General features: G+C 44.2%; 1 protein-coding gene across 4 annotated transcripts in view; it reads left to right on the top strand.

Moving 5' to 3' along the window:
- ASTN2 (astrotactin 2) overlaps nucleotides 1-20,318 on the top strand; it is an 821,466-nt gene that overhangs the window by 236,559 nt on the left and 564,589 nt on the right. For all 4 annotated transcript variants that reach the window (XM_036915513.2, XM_057498978.1, XM_036915512.2 and 1 more), the window contains exon 4: nucleotides 7,755-7,907. In XM_036915513.2, coding sequence (XP_036771408.2) covers nucleotides 7,755-7,907 — 153 coding nt within the window. The remainder of the gene's footprint in view (nucleotides 1-7,754; nucleotides 7,908-20,318) is intronic.

Raw genomic sequence — 20,318 nt, 5'->3', positions numbered from 1 at the left:
TCTGGGCTTTAAAAAGTGGGAGGTTGTTAAGATAACAGAATTGGAAGAAGTCAAAGGGCTTTGCATGCTTTGGAGTGCAGTTCTTGTGCTTATTGCATTCATGGTATTGGAAAAACACTTCATTTACACTGAGAACTGCAGGGCCATGGGGCTGGAAAGAATCTTAGGTGCCGTCTGTGTTCTGGCTGGGGACTGTGGAGCCAGCTCCAGGGAACCTAGGAGGTTTTGTGTTTTTAACAGAGCAGAGAAAGTATCACTAAATTTAATTCTGTCACTCAAACTCCATGCAATTCTCCAGCAGAAATTATGACCACCCTACAAGTCTGCAGTATTAACTGGCAGGTCCAAGCCCATCTCTAAGAGAAAAGGCTATTCCCAAGTTTTCCCATTTATATTTGTTGTTATTTGTTCATTTGTCTTGTCTGCGGGTACTCGCTTGAAGCTGGGCCAGACACCCAAGGCTTAAGAAAATGTGTGGGAGAAAAAATGAAAAAGTGAGAAAATTCTATCCATCAACATTTTATCCTTGAGGTTTAGGAAGAGGTGGCCATTTTTAAAATGAGTACCTGGGTTTTAAATGTGTTCTACTACTGGAATATTCTCATCTGGCTAAGGAATATTGACTATTTTCTTTCTTACTTTTTTCCCCCCCTTTTCATAAAGAGGTGACTCCTATATGAGATGGAATGTTGTGTTTAGTGATTGGACTTTCACAACTTCCAAATTTGAAGGTTCTTTGCATTTGTAACAAGACCTTCCCAACTGAGGTGTACTTTAGGGCTGGGCATCTTCTCTTATTCCCTTCCTTACCGTCCTGGCATTTGAGTTTGCCTGGTCCAAAGTCTGGGGATGCAAACTGAGTTCTGTATCAGTCAGTTGTCTCCAAAGAGAGAACCAATTGGAGCTGTCTATATCACCTACTGATTATATACATCGTATTATCTCTATCTCTGTCTCTATCTAGAGATTGATTGATTTACTTTTTCAAGGAATTGACACATGATTCTGGAAGCTGACAAGCCCCGAATCTTCAGGGTAGACTGGTAGGCTAGAGATCTGGGGGAGAATTAATGTTGTAGCTTGAATCTGAAAATGGTCTGCTGGCAAATTCTTTTTCCTTGAGGGAGGTCAGTCTTTTTCCTGTTAAGGCCTTCAACTAATTGGATGAAATCTACCCACATTACTGAGGGTTATCTGCCTTGCTCAAGGTCTACTAATTTACATATTAGTCTTTTCTAAAAAATACCTTCACAGAAACATCTAGAATACTGTTTGATGACATATCTGGGTACCATGGCCCAAACAAGTTGGTCCATAAATATCACAAGATCTGAGGTTAAAGTTATGCTAGAATTTGGGGAAGCAGCAAAGAGGAGTGGGAATGGGAGACCTGAGTGCCGGGCCTTGGTCTGCTGCTGACTTTTACCATGACTTTGTCTCTTGGTACCTCTGTTTTCACATTTGAAGAGAAGGGCAACTGTATGCTCTCCATAATAATTTCCAAAGTGGGTATTTTGTAATATAGATGACTTTGAAAATGAATGACTTTGAATGAGTGAGTGAATGAGTGACTTGACTAATCATGAAACCAAAGAGTGGTAGGAAACTTAATAAGAACTGCTCTTGCTTGAGCACTTAGTGTATTCTAGAAGCCCTGTTATACAATTTGTAATCATAATTACATTCAATCCTCTCAACAACCCTGCAGACATTTGCAGAGGAGGAAACTAAGGGTTAAAAGAAAAGGGAGTGACTCCGGGTCACACGAAGGCTGAGCTGACCTTGGACCCGAGTGGGTTTTTCCACTTGCACCAGGCAGTATGGCCAAGTAAGGCCCACCTGTGGCTTGGCTCTCTGAGCACAGTTCTGTAATGAGATGGAGCTGATACAATGGAGCATGGACTGAGCCAAGATCTGCAGACTGGGCAGTCTTGACCATCAGCGCTGAGCAAGGCTCCCCCGGCATTGCTGCTCTGTCTCTGGATGAGGTGACACCCTGGCTCCAGCTGGGCTGAACTGCCTGGGGCTCACTGCCTGGAGGGGCTGGGCTGTCAGAGTGACTTCACGGGCCTGAAGAAGCCACATGCCAGCTCCAGGACTGGGATATCCATTTTCATCCACCGGGCAAGCCAGCAGGAGTGTGTGTCGGGTGGAACGGGGTCATGAGAGTCTCCCTCACCTGGGTCCAGATCCCAGTTCTGCCATTTCTAAGCCGTGTGATCCTTGGGGATCACGGAACTCCTCGGAGCCTTGGTTTCCTTGTTCCTAAAGAGCAGCTAGTGATAGTTACCTTTCCAGGTTGTCAGGAGGAATGCATGAGAAAACATAAAGAAATGCCAGCCTCCTTGCCAGAGAAGAGTTGGTCCTCAAGAACTGAGAGTTTTCCCCCTGTGTGGCCTGGGTGAGTCTCGAAAAATTAAAAGAGGACATAGGACCTTGAACACAAACCTGTACGAGTTTCAGTGGTGGAGCGACCCAGGCTGTGTGGGGGAGAGGTCGGCAGGGGAGAGTTTGAGTGTCGGTAGCTGAGCACCAGGGCAGATGGTAGGCAGCGTCTGCTCTGCAGGGCCGAGGGTCACTGAAGCTTGCCTGCCCTCCGGAAACCAGCACACCCCCGATGCCTTTGCAGAGGCACTCCGGGTCTGCCCCCTTTTCCACCTTCTCCCTCCCGTCTCTTGCCTTCTCTGTCTCCTCTCCTCTCCTTCCTGTTCACCTTTTATTATTTCCCACTGTCTCCTCTCTTTTCCACTCTCCTTTGCCTCCTCCTTTTCAGCCCCTGTGCTTTATTACTGAGCACAGTTTTCTTTCCCATCCTTGTTTTCTCTCCTTTTCCCCTCCTCCCCTTTCCTCCCTTCTCCTCTCTCTTTATCTTGGCTTGGGTACCAGGAGTCCTCTTCTCAGGCCCCCGTGGTTCATTCCCATTAAACTCGACAGTCGCTCTTACGCACTTTGGAAGAGGCGGCTTCCCGCTCCTCTCCCTCCCGTTCCTGGGCCTGCATAATGCTCAGATCAAGCACCATCTGTTGCATTCATCCAGGCGACGGTTGAGCATTTTGCTGCTCTGGGGAGGCAGAGCTCAGTAGGTACCAGGAGGTAATGTGGCTTGTTTGGGCAACTTGATATATTGATATTGATGGAGCCACCCAACGGGATCAGGAGGGACGGGGCAGGAGGGAGTGGTGTGCACCAGGAAGAACTAGGCCACAGAGGGGCTCGCACGAGCATGTCCTCCTCTAAGTCTGTCTGGGCTCTTGGCATGGCTGCTAAGGCAAGAGCGGCCAAACAGATGGATGGGATTTGCTACAGTCGGTATTAGAAACCCACGTAGCTCAGGGGAGCAAACCTTCCGTCCCTGTGACTCTTCCTCTCATCCCAGCCAGTCAAATCTACATGCAGAAATAACAGGATGGGCAGAGGCTGATCTTTAAGAATCGCTGAATGTCAGAGCCACAGCAAAAAGGGATGGCATGTCAGTCAAGGTTCCAGCTAGACAAAGAAGTCACCCTCAAATGGGATTTTTAGGAGAAATCAATGAAGGGACTATTTATAGAGGTGTAGGCAGAGTGAAGAGAATCGGCATGGGGGTACTGAGGAACCAGGGGCAAGAAATAAGAGGAAGCCATTATGAACCCCTGGAGCTGCACGGTCAGGGAGAGGAAAAAAATTGTTTATTTTTCTGGAGCCTGTGGAAACTGGATCTGTGGAAACTGGTACCCTGGCAGAAGCTGTAATTGTTGAGAGTCCCAGACTCTATCAGATACATGGTGCAGAAACAGGAAAGGAGCACGAAGACATGCCCCCAGTTCTCTCCTCCTCTGTCCTGCCAGAGCCTCCCACAGGGCAAACCCAACTGGCGCTAGATAACAGGAGCTGCCCAGAAAGGGTCTGCCTGCAGGACATAGGGTGGGGCAGAGTGAACGTGGGGGCAGGGCGGGTGGGTGTGGGGTGCTACGAGAACAGCCAGTGCCGATCAGGAAAGAAAGTGCGTTCTGTTGCCTGCAGTGGGCCAGGAGCTCACGTTCCTAAACACTACATGCAGTCCCTCTCTGTGTTTTCCAAGGAATGCGTGTATAGAGTCTCCAGCTCACTCTTGGGAGTATAGGACCCACATAACCGCCTGTCTACTCAGCACCTCCACTTAGGCGTCCAGAAGACACCGAGCTTCGATATCTGGGTCACAGTCGCTCTGGGTCAGTCCTCTGGGTCACGTTCCCCATCTTCCCAAGAGGTGCCGTTGTTACGTCGCTATGGATGCAGACCAGGAGTCATCCTCCATACCTCCCACTCCTGTCCCCACCTTTGCCAGTCACTCAGCACATTCTCAGGGCATTGTACCTACAAAATACCTCAAGTTTGCCCGCTTCTCCATCTCTGCTCCTGCTCTGCCTCTGCCCTCTCTGCTCCTCCTCCTCTGCCTGTCAGCCACCCTCTCTCTCCAGGCCAGCAGCATCTCAGACGCGGACTTCTGCGCCATGGCCCCGCCTTCCTGGTGGGTCTTTTCTCTTCTGTTTCTGTCCTTCTCCAATGAAGTCTGCTCTCTGCTGCCAGAGCCATCTTCCCTAGATGAGAATCTGACCAAGTCACTCTCCTATCTAAAACCATCATTTACAAAGCCCAGAGGGTTAGGACGAGGGCTGGCTAGGGCTACTGTTAGGATCAGGACTTCATTCCTCTCCAGCATGAGCGCATCCCACTTGATTTCAGTGTTTCAGGCCCACCAGCCATTGACTGCAGTGGCCCCTCTCATATCTGTTCTCCCCAAGGGGTCTTTGTTTAGATTTCTCCCCTGCCTCTTTGGCTTCCGGGCATCCCTACCACCCCTTCCTTCTGATGAATCATACTCTTTTCAGGCCTTCACACTGCTCACTTCCTGGAAGCAAGTTCCCATGATTTCCATAAACCAGATGATATTTCTCCAATAGAGCATCTTGTATCACCTTTCACCTCTCTTTCCCTGTATATATCATTTTCACGTCTTTACATATATCTGTCAATCACTTCATTAATATTGGTGAGCATCATGGAGTTTGGGCTTTTCCACCCCTGAACATGGTAATGGAGTGCATTTTGTGTCCCTCACAGATCTGTCTGCTGAAGCCTTCAGGGTGACTCTGTAGTCTTCTTGGGCTGCCATAAGAAAAAATCATAGACCGAGGGCTTAACAACAGCAATTTATTGTCCCACAGGTCCAAGGTCAGGGTGCCCATATGGTCGGGTTCTGGATTACTGATGGCTGCCTCCTCACTGTGTGCTCACATGGTTTTTCTCAGTGGGTGTGCAGAAAGGGAGGGAGATCTCTCTTCCTCTTCTTATAAAGGCACCAGTCCTATTAGTTTAGGACCTCACCCTTATGACCTCATTTAACCTGAATTACCTACTAAAAGCCCTATCCAAATACAGTCACTTTGGGGGTTAGAGCTTCAACATAGGAATCTTGAGGCATAACTCAATCCCCAGCTGACTGTATTTAGAGATAGGATCACTAGGAGGTAATTAAAATTAAATGAGATCATAAAGGTGGGAAAATATGATAGGACTGTGACCTCAGAAGAAGAGGAAGAGGTCTGCACACCCTCCCTCATTCCCAGTGCCACCATGCAAAGACAGCCTTTAGGACATGGCGATAAAGCAGCTGTCTGCAAGCCAAAAGGAAGGTAGTCACTAGGACCAACCATGCAGGCACCCTAATCTCAGACTTCCAGCCTCCAAAATTGTGAGAAAATACGTATCTGTTGTTTGTTACCCAGTCCATGATTTTTGTTATGATGGCCCAAGCAGAGTAACTCACTCCTCCTGTACTCATCACATGTAAATTATATTTTTTTCTGAAAATGCTGTTGAATGAATGAATAGGGAGATTAATGAATGCATGGATGGTGGCAAACAGACCAGTATGGAATCCTTGGAAGATTCCAGATGATGGCTTACTCTGGACTTGGCCACAATAAGAGGCCAACATTTAGAATTTTGGGAAAATCACTCTCTGTGTTTAAAGCATCAAGATTGGGCATAACAGTGCATCTCAGAACTGGACTGTAGCATCTTGCTGGAGGGCTCTGCATCACAGGCTTGGAGGGAGGGACCCATATTTGGGATTATCTTCTTGGTTCACCTCTAAGTAGACCTCACAGAGATATCTGGGGAGAGAGAGAGCAAGACAGGCAGTGAGGAAGTTATGCTATCACATGGTTCATTTGTATTGACAATTGTTTTTTCTTTAGCAAACATAGCTCCTATATCCCCAAAGAGGGGATTTCTCACCCAGAGCCTAATGCCCAGACCAGCCCTCCAGGTATGAGCTACCCTGCAGACACATCTGTCGAAGCTGATAACCTTTCCTGGAAATATAGGAGCTCCTTAGAAATTGATGTTGGGACATTCAGAAGCCTTATTGTCCAGTCTGGTGAAACCCCTTCAAAGAAACAGGAATCTTTGGCACATCCTGTGTCTTATCTTTAGACAGCAGGTAGCTCAGACTGAAGACATTTCCTTTCTTAGTTTGAAGATTTGAAAGTTGAGGCTGTCTTTGGGAATTTCTCAGAACAAAGCCACTGGGGCCATTTAGCCAATCTCCTTTTCTTCTTTCTTGTTTCCTCTTCTTGCCTTTTATGTTAGCTTTCTCTTCCTTTCTCAAGAGTTCTTGCCTTTTTTTCATCTCCCACCTTTTCCTCTTTGCCCATCTGACCCTGCTGTGCCCATTCTCTGAAACTTTCCACCAGTGCCAGTTTTGAAATTTTGTGGAAATGTGGCTCTAACAAATCATGGGAGAAGACTGACACAGTAGTTGGACTAGGAGATAGAAGGTTTGATTTTGCTACTTGCTAGCTTGGAGCAAGTCATGTGCCTTATCTGGGGTGGTGGTGGGGTGGGGGCTTCTATTTGCCTTCAGTGAAACAGAGATAGTGTACTAAGTGATGTTCATATCACTGTCCTGAAGTTTGATCTCCTAAAATGTTGTTTGGCCCTCATACTGCTGTGCAGTTCAAGCCACCATTCCTCTGGCTGGCAGTTGTAGAAGCCGCTGTCCGAGCCTCTAATTATGTTCTCCATACTCTAGTTAGTAATTGTCATCAAAGGGTCTTACTTTGAACATGCCAGTGTTCTGTTTAAAAGCTTTCAATGATTAGGTTTTGTCATTGTCATACAATCTAGACTCCTCAGTGTGGCTTACAAGGTGATCCCACCTCCCCAGCATCCTCTCTTTGCAGGCTCCATCATGGCCGCACCACACTCTCTTCAGTTGCTCAAGTACCACACACTTACTGGTTTCAGATCTTTGCCTAGGCCTCTCCTCCTACCCAGGGCATTACCCCCAAATCTTTTAATAACTCTACCTTGATCTGCCCTTCTTTGCTAATTCCTTTTCTTCCTTAAGGTCTCAAGGTAGACATTGCCTCCTCCAGGGTGGATGAGATGACCTTCTTGCTCCTCTGGTACACTGTACTCTCCTATTGCAGAAATATTACACAGTGCTGGAAATGCCTGAGGATGTGGCCTACCAAGTTATGAATTCCATGATTTATGGTTTGTGTCTAACTTTTCCCCATATCTCAAGGACTTTGAGCAGTGCCTGGTACATAGTAGGAGATGAATAACTGAGTAAGCCAGCAGATCCATGTGTACTGGCACCTGTGGCTTCTGTGTCCTCTATGGGTCAGGGAAGGAGGCCCAGGGACTCAGAGTGGCCAGGCCCAGTCCTCTAGGGGCTGGGGATTAGCCAAGTCCTAACCTCAGCCCCATTGCTCACCCTGTAGCAGCAGCTGAGGCGGCGCAGGAGACAGTGGAATCCCTGATGCAGAAGTTCAAGGAGAGTTTCCGCGCTAACACGCCCATCGAGATCGGTCAGCTGCAGCCAGCCCCGCGCAGCACCTCGGCAGGGAAGCGGAGGCGGAGGAGCAAGTCTCGAGGTAGGCCCACCCAGCACCTCTTGCCAGGACATCAGCAGGCTGTCCCCAGGTTCTGAAGATACGAGGAAGAGCTGTGCCCTCTTCCCTTGCTTCTCTGCACCCACAAAACTCGTGCCACTGTTTGCCTGATAAGTCATGACAGCTGAGGCCTTGAAGACAGCAGACATGTGCTCTGGGTGTAGAGCTAACCTCTGAGCCCCGGCTCAGAGAATGGGAATGGATCATGGTTTAGAGTGGTTGAGAAGATTAGCAATGATTGGTGGGAAGTGCCTAGCACAGGATCTGAGCACAGTGGGTACTCTTTAAATTGGAGCTGGTGTCATTTTGGAGAGAGGAAGAGGGGCAGAACATGCTCATGGAGAGGTAGACTCAGGCTGGGACTCCAGACCAAGGTTTGGGTCATCCTTGAATAGCCTGAATAATACAGTGGTCAAGAGTAGTAGCATTGCACATTACACAGAACAGGATCTAAATTGTGGTCCTGCTGTTAACTAACCATGTCACCTAACCATGCTGGGCAGGACCCTCTGCTCCTCCAACCCACTCCTATCTCACAAGGTTGTTAAAATGCCTTAGCACGGTGCCCAGCCCAGCATGCATCATAAAGTAGATCTTCCCCTCCTTCTCCTCATCCTCCTCTTCCTCTTTCCTCTGCATCATCATCATCACCTCTTTCTTCCCTGATCATCTGTGTGACTTTGTATATGAGACAAGCACTATTATCATTGCCTGATTCCCAAATCGGGTCTCTTTTCTTTCTGTCCACTCAACAGTCTCCAGCCCACTCAACAGTCTCTTGACTCGGTTCTGATTATGTCCCTCCTCTTCTCCCATAGCTTCAGTGTCATCCAGTACCTTCAGATATGGTCGGGCTTGAAGATGACATTCAAGGTCATCACAGAGCTCTCATCTCTCTATGCTGTCCCTTCTAAATCCCTGTGTTCTGCTTCGATGTTCTTTTTCATGCTGTTTCCCTTGCCCTAAATCTCCAACTGGACCCTATGAATAATCGTTGTCATTTATTAACACCTACTTATTCAGGCAGAGGGCTAAATGCTATGTACACCTTATCTCATTTGATTCTCAGCAGCCCTATGAAGAAGGTATCATAATCCCCATTTTAGAGAATAATCATCTCTAAACCCTGCCAAAGCGACACCTTAGTAAGCAGTACAGTCATGAAAAACTAAGCAATCTGAGTTCCAAACACTTCTAGCTAAACCTCTGTGCTCTGTACTAGTGAAGTCCTATCTGTCTTCCAAGCTGAACTTGCATGGCACGTTTCCTTGAAGATGTCACCGATTTTCACAGCCACAAATCACTCTGAATCCTCCCATGTGCGAATGCCCCCGCATCTTTACATATGTGCTAAGCACTGATTTCACTTTTGTGTCATAGAATTTGCTCTTTTCTACCTCCTTAGCTAGACAGAGAGTTCTTTGAAGGTGGGGATTGTCTTATTATTTGAATTGTCTTTACTCTTCTGGGCCTACATCAGTGCCTGTGCACATGATAGACACTTGTTATTTATTGAGTGTCTAGGTCTTAATCCTGGGAATGATTTCTGAATCTTGTGAAAAGCCAACATCTGCACATTTGGATGAGGTCATGAATTGAGGCAGAAGTGGGTCATGGAATTCCCACGGCAAACCCCAGATTCACTGTTGTATAGTGATAAGAAAAAACAGTGGCTTTGTGGTCAACAGTGTCTGGGGACTCATCCCAGCCCAGTCCGTTGCAACTTGCATGGCTTTGGAAGAGTCAGTAGATGTCTTTGAGTCTCAGTTTCCTCTTCTGTACCTGGGGGTGCCAATCCCTCTCCCAGAGAATTGCTGTGAGGTGTTGATGAGATGATGAATACAGACTACCTTGGAATGCCTCAGCTGATGTGTATTAGGAACTGAATAAATGCAATCAGGTATTTCTTCTGGGTGGGGCATTCAGAGTCACTTACAGTTTCACTCAGCCTTACCCTAGTCATCTTTATTCCTCTACATTTACCAAGAATTCCCCTCCTACATCCTCCCTACGTATACAGACCCCATAAATACACTGGACTCCAAGTCTAAAACCTCCCCCCAACTTCACTGCCAATCTGAATTCATTTCCTTAGTGTCATCTCAGACATTTTTATGTCACTGAATTCTTCACCCCCAAATTCTTTTTGATGTGCCATAACTCTTGATAAGGCCCCTACTGTTAGGCATCTGGGCTGTTTCTGATAGTTCATCATTATAAACAGTGCCACATGGAACACAGTTTTCGGCATAAAACTTAGTCTTCACTTTGGAATCTGCCTGTTTCCCCCTCTTAGAACTTCAAAACTAGATTATTAATGAAAATCTGTTTGCCCTCTACTATGATTGGATATCAGGTTATTTCATTTTACAAGTTAGATGGAGCCTAAGAGAGTTAGTGGTTCTACCAAGATAAAGAAATTCATTTTCCCCCTAAATGTATCTTAAATCTGTCCTCTCTTATTTGTCACCACTTTATTTAATGGCTATTGTCACCTCTCACCTCCTACTTGCAACTATACCCTCCTAGAGATTCAGTCTCCCCAAAGCAGCTGGAGTAATCTTTTTTAGAAACATAAACCAGATAAGGTCACTTTTCTGCTGAAAGTCATTTGCTATCCTTGGAATACAATCCAAACTGCTTGCTGTGGCTTATAGACCCTGTTCTCTCTGGATCTACCTCCTGCCCTCTTCACTTGCTTGGCATTTCCTTGTGCACCAGCCACACCGAATTTCTTTGTGTTGCATGAACACAGCACATGGCTCCCACTCTAGGATCTGAGAGCTCTCTGTCCCTTCTCCTTGCCATGTCTCTTCTAACCTCCCAGCTGCACTCCTGGCCAGGCCCCTCCACACCTTTCAGTTCTCAGCTCAAATGTTAGCTCCTGGACTGTCTTCCATGACTACCCCACCTAACGTTTTACTCTTTTCCATCCCCAGGCTTCTACTGTCTGTTATACAACCCTTTTTTACTTCTTCCATAATATTATGGTCTAAAAGTATTTGTATGCATTTGCCTGTTTGCTATCTGTCTCTCTAAAATGTTTCATATTCATAAACCTAGTACATAGAGAGCGTTTAATAAATATTTGTTGAATAAATGAGTGTATTCACCTCAAAGATCTCTGGAAACTGGCTCACTTTTGTAACAACTATCACATTGATGGTGTAAGGGGGACCCAGGATAAACCAAAGCTTCCTGGTACAGACCTCCAGGGAATCCACTTTTCCCAGAGATAGACTCTGATGGATAGCATGTTAAATGTGCTCAAGTGGTTGCTGTTAAAGCAGTTTTCAAAATACATGCCAGCCCTCTTTCCCAACACACACACCTACCATCAGAGGTCCTCAGGATTTCCTCCGACAAGAGAGGCTTGTGGTCAATAGAAGTTTAGAAATTGTGCACACTCCCTCTTCCTCTTGGAAATTCCCAAACACATCTAAGACTATTAAAAGACCCTGGGAAGTCCTGCAGTACAGAAAGCCACTTTGTTTAGCTCAGTGACTGTGAAACCAACTTGACCACAGATTCTGTTTCTCCCCCAGGGACATTTACATATTGACGGACATAAACAACCATCGAAACACAATGTGGGAAGGGCTTTTATAGCATGTATGGACTGACCATCACAGACCCCATTCGTGATGGTCCCAAGCCTCAGTCTTCCATGCTACTAAGGTGACCAAGGGTCTTCTGGCCCCAAGTGGGAGCACATGGCGTCTCTCTGCTTCAGTAGGCTCTGTGCCCAGCCCATGGTGCCTGGTGGGTTGCAGCAGATCAAATGGGTGGCACAGAACTGGTGTCCTGGAATTGAGCACATAGGTAAAAGCAGTTCCAATGTGTTTTTTTAGCTATGGCTTCCTCCTTAGAGGCCTACGGATGCTGAAGCGCATGGTCCTTGGTGGCAGAGGAAGACAGTAGAGGGCTGGATCGCTGCCCTCATGTCTGCAGCAGGGTTGTGTGAAGCAGCTGAACTCTCCGCTGCCCACAGCAGTGAAGGGTGAATGGGTTGGCATTCAGATAAAGCAGGGATGTGAGGAAGAACCTCCTGGGCTTCATGAAGTTCCGGTAGTGGTCTTTAAAAGGGGAATTTTGTATTTGAAATAAACACCATTGGCTAACTGAATCATCTTATGCAAGTGAAGAAACTATTTTTAGCCTGTTTTCTCATCCGTAAAATAGTGTTAATAATACCAAAACCATATTGGTTTGGGAGACAATACCTGCAAGATGCTTAGCCCAGTGCCTGACACTTAGTTGACCATCAATAAAGAGTAGCTAATAATGGCTGCTGTCATCAGGGTCCTGCTCCTTGGGCTCTGAGAGGCCCACAGACCCATGCCCTCCTCTACAGACCACCACCTCTGACTTCCTGCAGCGGCCTCTTCATTCACAAATTCATCTTCCACCCCGGCAGCTAGACTGATCTTTTGAAAACACACTAAATCTGGCCATGTTACTCTCCCACAGAGAACACTTTCCTGATACTCTGTCACTTTCACTGGGGGCTTCTCACTCTTTTGCACTGAATCTTCCTAAAGGCAGATGAAAATCAACAACAACCCCCAAAGGGTCTGCAGCTGTGCTCAGAAGACATACACCTCAATTTCCAGGTTCCATTAGGAGAAAAAAAAAAAATCTGTGACATTCTGTTTCATTGTACATGCATGCTTATTTTATTTTCAGTTATATTATTTGTCAGTTAAGTTATTTAACATTTTCTCAAGTCTTTAGGTAATATTGATGCCCCAGGAAGAAGAACCAGGCTTATACTGATTATACTAGGATGATAATGGTACCATCTCCAAAGGGTTTCCATAGGACCAATTACATAATGTCTGTAAAACCCTGAGCACAGAGCCCGACAGAGGTGTGCAGTGTACATATATATCCTATTATTTAATTATTTACTATTCTTATCATTACTTTTTATTATTACTTCTATTTTTTATCATTAATCATTAGGGATACATTTACCCAATTTGAGAAGCAAGAATCTATAGGATGAAGGGTATATACACTGTTTAATAGGGTTGAAAGTTGCTACATGAGACTCTTTCCTAGCCTGAACTCCAGCCCACCTCTGGCTACCTTCCAGCTCCAAGACAGTGTATTCTGTGACCTCTAGCACACTGGCCATTTTCCCTTCCCCCAACATGCTGTGCTTACCAAGTCTGTGTACTGACCATGCTCTGCCTAAAAGACCCTCCTCTTCTCCCCTCTCTCTGCTCCAAGCAGAAAATTGCTACTCGTTTCTCTGTTTCAAAGTCTTCTCTGTGAAACCCCAACTCCCAGCCGACCCTCAGTCCTAACCTGGGCTGAGTGAGCCACTCCTTTGTCTGGCAGCTTCCTGCTGCTTTTTGTCACAGATCTTATCACCCTCTGTCGTAAATACATGTGGACACATCCGTCTCCCTCCTCACCTCTGACAGTCCCATGATGGAAAGGACAGTGCTTTATGTCTCTCTGTGCAGTCCCAATGCGTAACATAGAACTGGCATAGAATAGCAATTGGCAAAATGCGAGAATATATGAATAGATGATGTATGGATGGATGGATAAATGAAGATAATTGGGAGCCTCCTAGAATAACAAAGGGTTAATAAGATGTGGTACAACTAGTATCTTTTGAGCACTTATTATGTTCTGAGTGGTGTGCTCATCACTATTATCATTAAAAGACTCCACATATCCTATGAGATTAGGACTATAATTGCCCACATTCTACAAAAGAAGAAATTCAAGTTTAGACAGGTTAAGTGACTTGCCCAAGTTTACCCAGCCCACAGATTGTGGAACTGTGAATTCAGAGGCCAAAGTTCACATTTCAGTTCCCAGATGACTTGCATTTTAGTCATAGCCAACCTGGCTAAGATCTTCAAACTGTGAGATTGTACCAGCCTCGTCTAGATACTGGAAGGAAGTGGTTGTAGCTTCTCTTGCACTGGCAAGTGTTTTTGTATCATCAGTGGTGCTGTGAGGGTTCAGGAGCTCCAAGTTTCTGGAAGGTGGACCATCTTTCTCTGAGCTAACAAGAGTCAAGGACATCCCCCTTCAGATTCTCTGGTCCCAGGGAGCCGGTGTTATGTCCCCAGGAACTTGAAGGGAGTATGTATGACTTTCATTTGGGAATATGAAAAGACTTCACAAAGAAAGTGGCTTTAAGATAGTATTTTGAAGGAAGAGCAAGCATTTGGCATATGGTGATTGGGGTAGAGTGGATCAAGTAGAAGAAATGGTACAGAGGTGGAGAGAAGAATAACAATTTCATCATAGGCTTAGCACTAGACTCCAGGTACCTCGGGTCTGGCCAGTCTTTCTGTCCCTGTAACTATCTCATGATTTCAAGTTGAACTGCAGTTTGATTATGCAGTTTCTAAACGTCCTTCAGTAAAAGGGGCAGCGACCTTGATAGGAAAGGAAGGCTGCTAAGGGGGCAGCAGGCTGGGGGAACAAAGACAGAAACCAAAGAATAAAGACTGATCCTGTGGCTGCCTGTTCAATATTTAAGCATAGCAACAGCCCAATAAGGTGCATTATTTAAAGCCATTAATGTTTTTGAATATTTTACTCTAAGTGAATAATTCATAGCCAGTTACTAATAAACAGAAAATATATCTGTATTTACATGTGCATATATTCTGAGGAGAGTGTCCCACAATAAAAGAGCACACTGGGGTTTATCTATCAGGGAGGATAAAGGAGCTAGAAGCTTTGATAACCCTTTCTCTATCTTCCGTGTGATATTTGTCATTTATTACCTTTTATTAGAGTAATTTATGGCCACTTCTGTTCTCCAGTAATTAATCTCCTCAAGTGCAGTGACCATGTCCAGGTCATGCCTATGCCCCCATTGACTAGCCTAGTTCCCAACAAATAGCAGATGCTCAATTAACACTTGATGAATTAATGGAGAATTAATCAAATGTGCTACATGATCTTGGACAAGACCTTCAACTTTCCAGGCCTCAATGTCCCCATGCAGAAAAGCCATGTGGCTTTGTGGAAACAAACTCAGATTCTGGAATTTTGTGGACGTGGCTTCATATTCCAGTTCTGCCTCTGACTCGCTCTCTTTTGGGAAATGACTTATTGTGCTAAATCACCTTTACCTTATTTATAAATCATATAATGGGCCACCTCATAGGGAGGCTGGGAGGATCAATGTATGTTAAGTGCTCAGCAGGCTATACTGAACCTAGTAAGTACCTAATAAATCTTTGTTGTTGTTAATTTGGAAAGCAAAGGTGATGGGCTAGATAATTTCCACAGGACTCTTTCAATTCAGATGGTCTTTGATTATAAATCTGTTTGGGAAGCACTGTTGTCTATTGAAAAGTCCAGAATATAGAGTTAGAAAACTCTGGTTCAAACCCTGGCTCTTAAGTGCAGTAGGTCCTCAGGGAACTGCTTAATCTTTTTAGGATTCCATCCCCAGTACCTGGAGGTATGATATAATACCTGCCATTCTAATTTCCCAGGCCTGCTGAGAGAATGTGCTAGAATGCTTATGGACATGCTCCTTTAAAGTACTCTGTAGACTAGCTGCATCCTGCAATCAGAACATCGGCACCTTCAAAGACAGGCAATAACATACATATTTGACCCAAGAGCCTTCTCCCTGGGCCTCTGGGTTTCCTTTTCTTGACCTCAGGACCCTCCCAAGAGGGGCTGCCAGGGCCAGTGCCACCAGCAGCCCAACAATTCATCAGTTGTGTTGGACTGAGGTGTGGGAGAGCTGATCTGTAGTCAGAGCACACAGTTGCTGCCATAAATCTTTTCTGATGTATCTTTCAGACAAGTTTGCATCCCTAAAAGTGTATGTCTCCTCCAGGCGCTTTTCCTTGTCCATGTGAAATATGCCAGGGGGCTCTCAGTCAATTCTGGCTGTCTGGGTGGAGTGGAGAGGCAATCACAAGTGGCCTTAGCAGAAAGCTCTAAACCAGGTTCTGGTGGCACCCATGGTCACAACTCCTCTAGGGTATCTCTTTCTTCAGAATGGCGCAGTCCTATGTCAGTTAGAGTTGTGGCATAATAAAATACACTGAAACTTTGTGACTTAAAACAGCAACCATTTATTTGGCTCTTGGATTTAAATCAAGCGATTGGACTGGGTTCAGCTGAGCAGTTCTGGTTTTGGTGGGGCAGGCTCAGCTGAGCTTGGCAGGTACTTGCGGTCGACCAGCTCTCCTAGGCTGGTTCAAATGGCAGATGGTCCCAAACAAAGCAAGAATAGGAGCTGCAAAGCCGTTTGAGGCCTAACCGTGGAAGGAATACATCACCCTTCCTATTCATTCTATTGCTCAAAGCAAGCTCCAAGCCTTCTCAGATTCAAGGGGTGGAAACAAAGAATTCTTGAAGGTGGAAGGGGCAAAATATTGGGATGATTTTTGTAACCTACAAGTATTGATATATATTAAGCCCTATTTTATGGTAAAGCCTGGGCTGATCCTCACAACCCAATGAGGTAAACATAATTGTTCCCAATTTGCTGATGGAGAAACTGAGGCTCAAATATGTGAAAGAGCTTCTATAGAGTTGTATAGGGAGGACCAGATCCAGATTCTAATTCTTTTTTTTGAACCTCTGTTAACTTTCCTCATTTTAACAGTGCTAAAGAGGTTTGGATCTCAAGCCATGGTTATGTACACCTGGCTTGTGTGGCGTGTGGAAGGGCAGCAGATTAGTTATTGTCGTTTTTTATTGGAATAAAGTTGATATACAATATTATATTGGTTTCAGATGTACAACATGGTGACTTGATAATTGTATACATTACTAGATGCTTGCCATGATAAGATATCCCGTTGCCATACCAAGATCTTACAGAATTATCAGTTATATTCTCTATGTTGTGCTTTCTCTGACTAGCTTATTTTGTAATTTGTAGTTTGTATCTCTTTATCCACTTCACTTATGTGACCCATCCCATCACGCCCCTCCCTATGGTAACCAGTAGACTGTTGTCTGTTTGTTGATCTGTTTCTTTTTATTTGTTTCATCTATTGATGGGCACTTAGATTGCTTCCATGTTTTTGCTATTATAAATAATGCTGTAATACACAAATGTTGAGCATATATCTTTTCAAATTAGCAATTTTGTTTTCTATTGTTTTCCACAGTGGCCGAACCAGGAAGCGCAGTAGATTTGGATCCTGGCTCCGTCTTTGCCAAGGCCTACGGTCCATTACAGGATCAGGAAAATGTTTCAGGAAAGGGCTCAATAATAAGTATTTTAGGCATTGCTGACCAAGAGGCAAACTTAAGGGTAGAATGTAGGCACTTGTGCAATGAGAGAACATTCTCCACAAATTTTTTACTGACAAAATTAAAAAATAATAATAACAAAGTATGATGTTTTTTGGTAATAGAGTTCTACCAATGAGAAGAATGGGATTTATCTATGAATACTAAAATGTGAATTTCTTATAATTTTCAGATCTGGACATATTGTTCTTTGATTTGTTTTAACCACTTAAAAATGTAAAAACTGTTTTTAGCTCCTAGGCCATGCAAAACCAGGCAGTGGGCCAGATTTGGCCTGCAACCACAGTATACAGGAATTTCCCAGATTTGGACTCAGAGAATCCTAGACCTAACCACCATGGCTATCTAATTGCTGGGGGCTTTAGGCAAATTCAAAAGTCTCAGCGTCATTGTTGCCCCAGGATCCTAGGCACACAATGGGGGAGTAAAACTCATTCAATTAGTCCACCAGAGATAGAAATGGACTTCAAGGTCATCTGATACAACCTACTTGTAGATGGGGACAATAATGGATGGGGACACATCATCCATGACACACGGAGGAATAAGCAACCCAGGAATGGAATTCCAAGTCCCCTCCTTGCAAAATTGTCCTCTTTTCTTGCCATTTGAACGTGTAAAATCATGTAGGCCATATTACCTACACCAGGATTGACGGTTGGAGAATTTGGATAAAACACGTAGTTAGAAGCTGGCAGCTTGTGCTTTTTTCTAATTCAACTGTAATCCAGTGGGTAAGCCACTTAGGAGATTAGAATGCGAAGGCTTTGAGTCCTGTATTTAAGGCAGACATGGTTACACCCTCTGAGGGTGTGGGGTAGCACAGGAGCCATCAGCCGGAGTTTTCAAGCTGGGCTCCAAATAGGCGCTCAGGGAGTCTGGGGGAGAACGTTGCTGCGTCCGTAGGGCTCTCTCAGCAGGCTCCTCCTCTTTATTTACATAGTGGGCTTCAGTATGTAGGGGTGGGGAGTTCAAGTCCTAAAATATAGTTCTAAAATAAGGTCTTTAAAATCGATCATTGTTTTTAACAAAAGCTCCTATTCCTTGTGTAAAAGAAAACTGGGAAAGAGTGTAGTGAATTTTCAACAGCATGGTGAACAAAGCTGATACAGGCCGCCTTCTTGTTCCACATGTTGGATAAAGTATATATATATTTTTAAATGCAAATTCATCTCGAAGATCAAGAAAGGAAACCCCTCAGTTGTAAGGAATGAGGAGGAATGAAAAGCTCAGGCTTTAAGTTTAGAAGCTGCTCAGGTAGGCAGGACGGTTAGGTGGGAGAAAAGTAAAGAAAAAGGAGCGAGGAAAACATGAAATGTAACATTGTAGAAATAAGCCCAAACCGTCAGTAATCACTATAAATGATTATAATTTGCATTATAATAAATGTAATTAAATATAATTTAATAACATGTCAAATACTTATTATATTAATATATAGTTAGTATTTTAATATGTAATATATCATATTATAATTATACAATCAATATTAATACAGTTAAAATTAATATATTTGGTAATAAATGTGATTTGCATAATAAAATTGAGATAGATTGTATTAAGTAAAATCATAGGCTATTTACCAGAGATCTTCCTAAAACATAAAGACACACGAAATTTGACAATGAAGAGAAAGGCAAAATATATACTAGGCAAATGCTAATCAAATAAAAGCTTGGGGAGACCTAGAAATATGTGGCAAAATAAACTTTACAATGAGAAACAAAAAATTCTTAGGAATAAAGAAGATCATTAATTGTAAGAGGAATAGTTCACCAGAAGACAAATGAAATCTATACTTACAGAAACAACACAGCTTCAAAATACAGAAAAAATTGAGAGAAGTACAATGACAAATTGATTAATATGTAATCAAAGTGGGAGCCTTTTTACAGAACTCTTAGATCAAGTAGGCAAACTTGATCTAATAATAATATAGAGGAATTGAGCTACACTATTACAAATATAATCAAATGGACATATATATAAAATTCTGCCTCCAAGAATTAAAGATTTTTTTTGTAAGAAGTGAGAAATTCTCTTTATAGGTCTTGACATCTTATGACCTAATTTTTCTGGCCTTGGCCCAACCTCCTGAAATTTCACGTTGTTTTCACTGATGACTTTTTGCAGTGTTTAATTGTTATCCCTCTGAAAGATATTTCTTTCAGTTAGGTGGGAGTAAGGAGGCCAATCTTTGTGCACAGATTTTATTTTGGTTTTGCTGCCATTGCAGGGAGAGTGTATACATCAGGTTGTGGTTAAAAGGCACTTACAGAAAAATGGTCACTGTCAAGACAAAGTAATAGTATTTTGTTTCAGTCCCATAGTCCTTATGTTTCTCCTTCAGGCCATACAATAAGCCACTTTTTCAAGATATTTTCTGGAAATAGAAAGGCCCTGTGTATGGTCTGGTGTGAAGGCGAGGTTCTGGGGCATAGCTGTAATGGCCAATCTCCTCCTCTGTCTGTGTCAGCCTGGTTACCTTGGTGGCCCAGAAGGGTCGGTGTCATCCCCTTCTATGTAATTCAGTGATATCAGTAGCAACCTTCCTAGATTCCAAGATGGGGAAGGGTCTTGAAGAATTCATTCTGTTTCCAGGTACTACCAAATGGAAATGGCTTGGCAAGATCTTGAGAATTCAAGACTCCGTAGTTTCCCTGATAATTACAGCATCCCAGAATGGTGAGGGTCGTTGATATACTCTCTGGCCTCATTCTGACAAAGACCAGCTTCTGTGGCCCCATCATAGCCAGATGAGTCAGATCATCCTTATGGCATCATCTCTGCCATAGAATGAGTCTCTTCCTCACTGTTCTCTAGTGTGGCAGCTGCTGACACCCATTTCCCAGATTCTAGTCCCTCCTGCTCTGTCCCTGCCAGGGCTTCCAAACTTACTTTCATTCGTTCTTTCAACTGAGTGCCTACCAAGTGTGAGACACCATTCTAGGTCCTGAGATAGCATTGTAAAACCAGAAACACGTGGTCCCTACTCAAGTTACAGAGGAGGGAAAAGGTGGGCAATCAGACAAGCGAGGAGATATCACTTACAAATTGTTCTAGGTGCACTGGAGTAAATGATCTTGGTGTTGACCATTGTAATTGTCCACCCAGCCTGTAGTGAGA

Source organism: Manis pentadactyla, chromosome 3 (genome assembly GCF_030020395.1).
Source record: "Manis pentadactyla isolate mManPen7 chromosome 3, mManPen7.hap1, whole genome shotgun sequence".
NCBI lineage: Eukaryota > Metazoa > Chordata > Mammalia > Pholidota > Manidae > Manis > Manis pentadactyla.
This window is presented reverse-complemented; position numbering and strand designations above follow the sequence as displayed.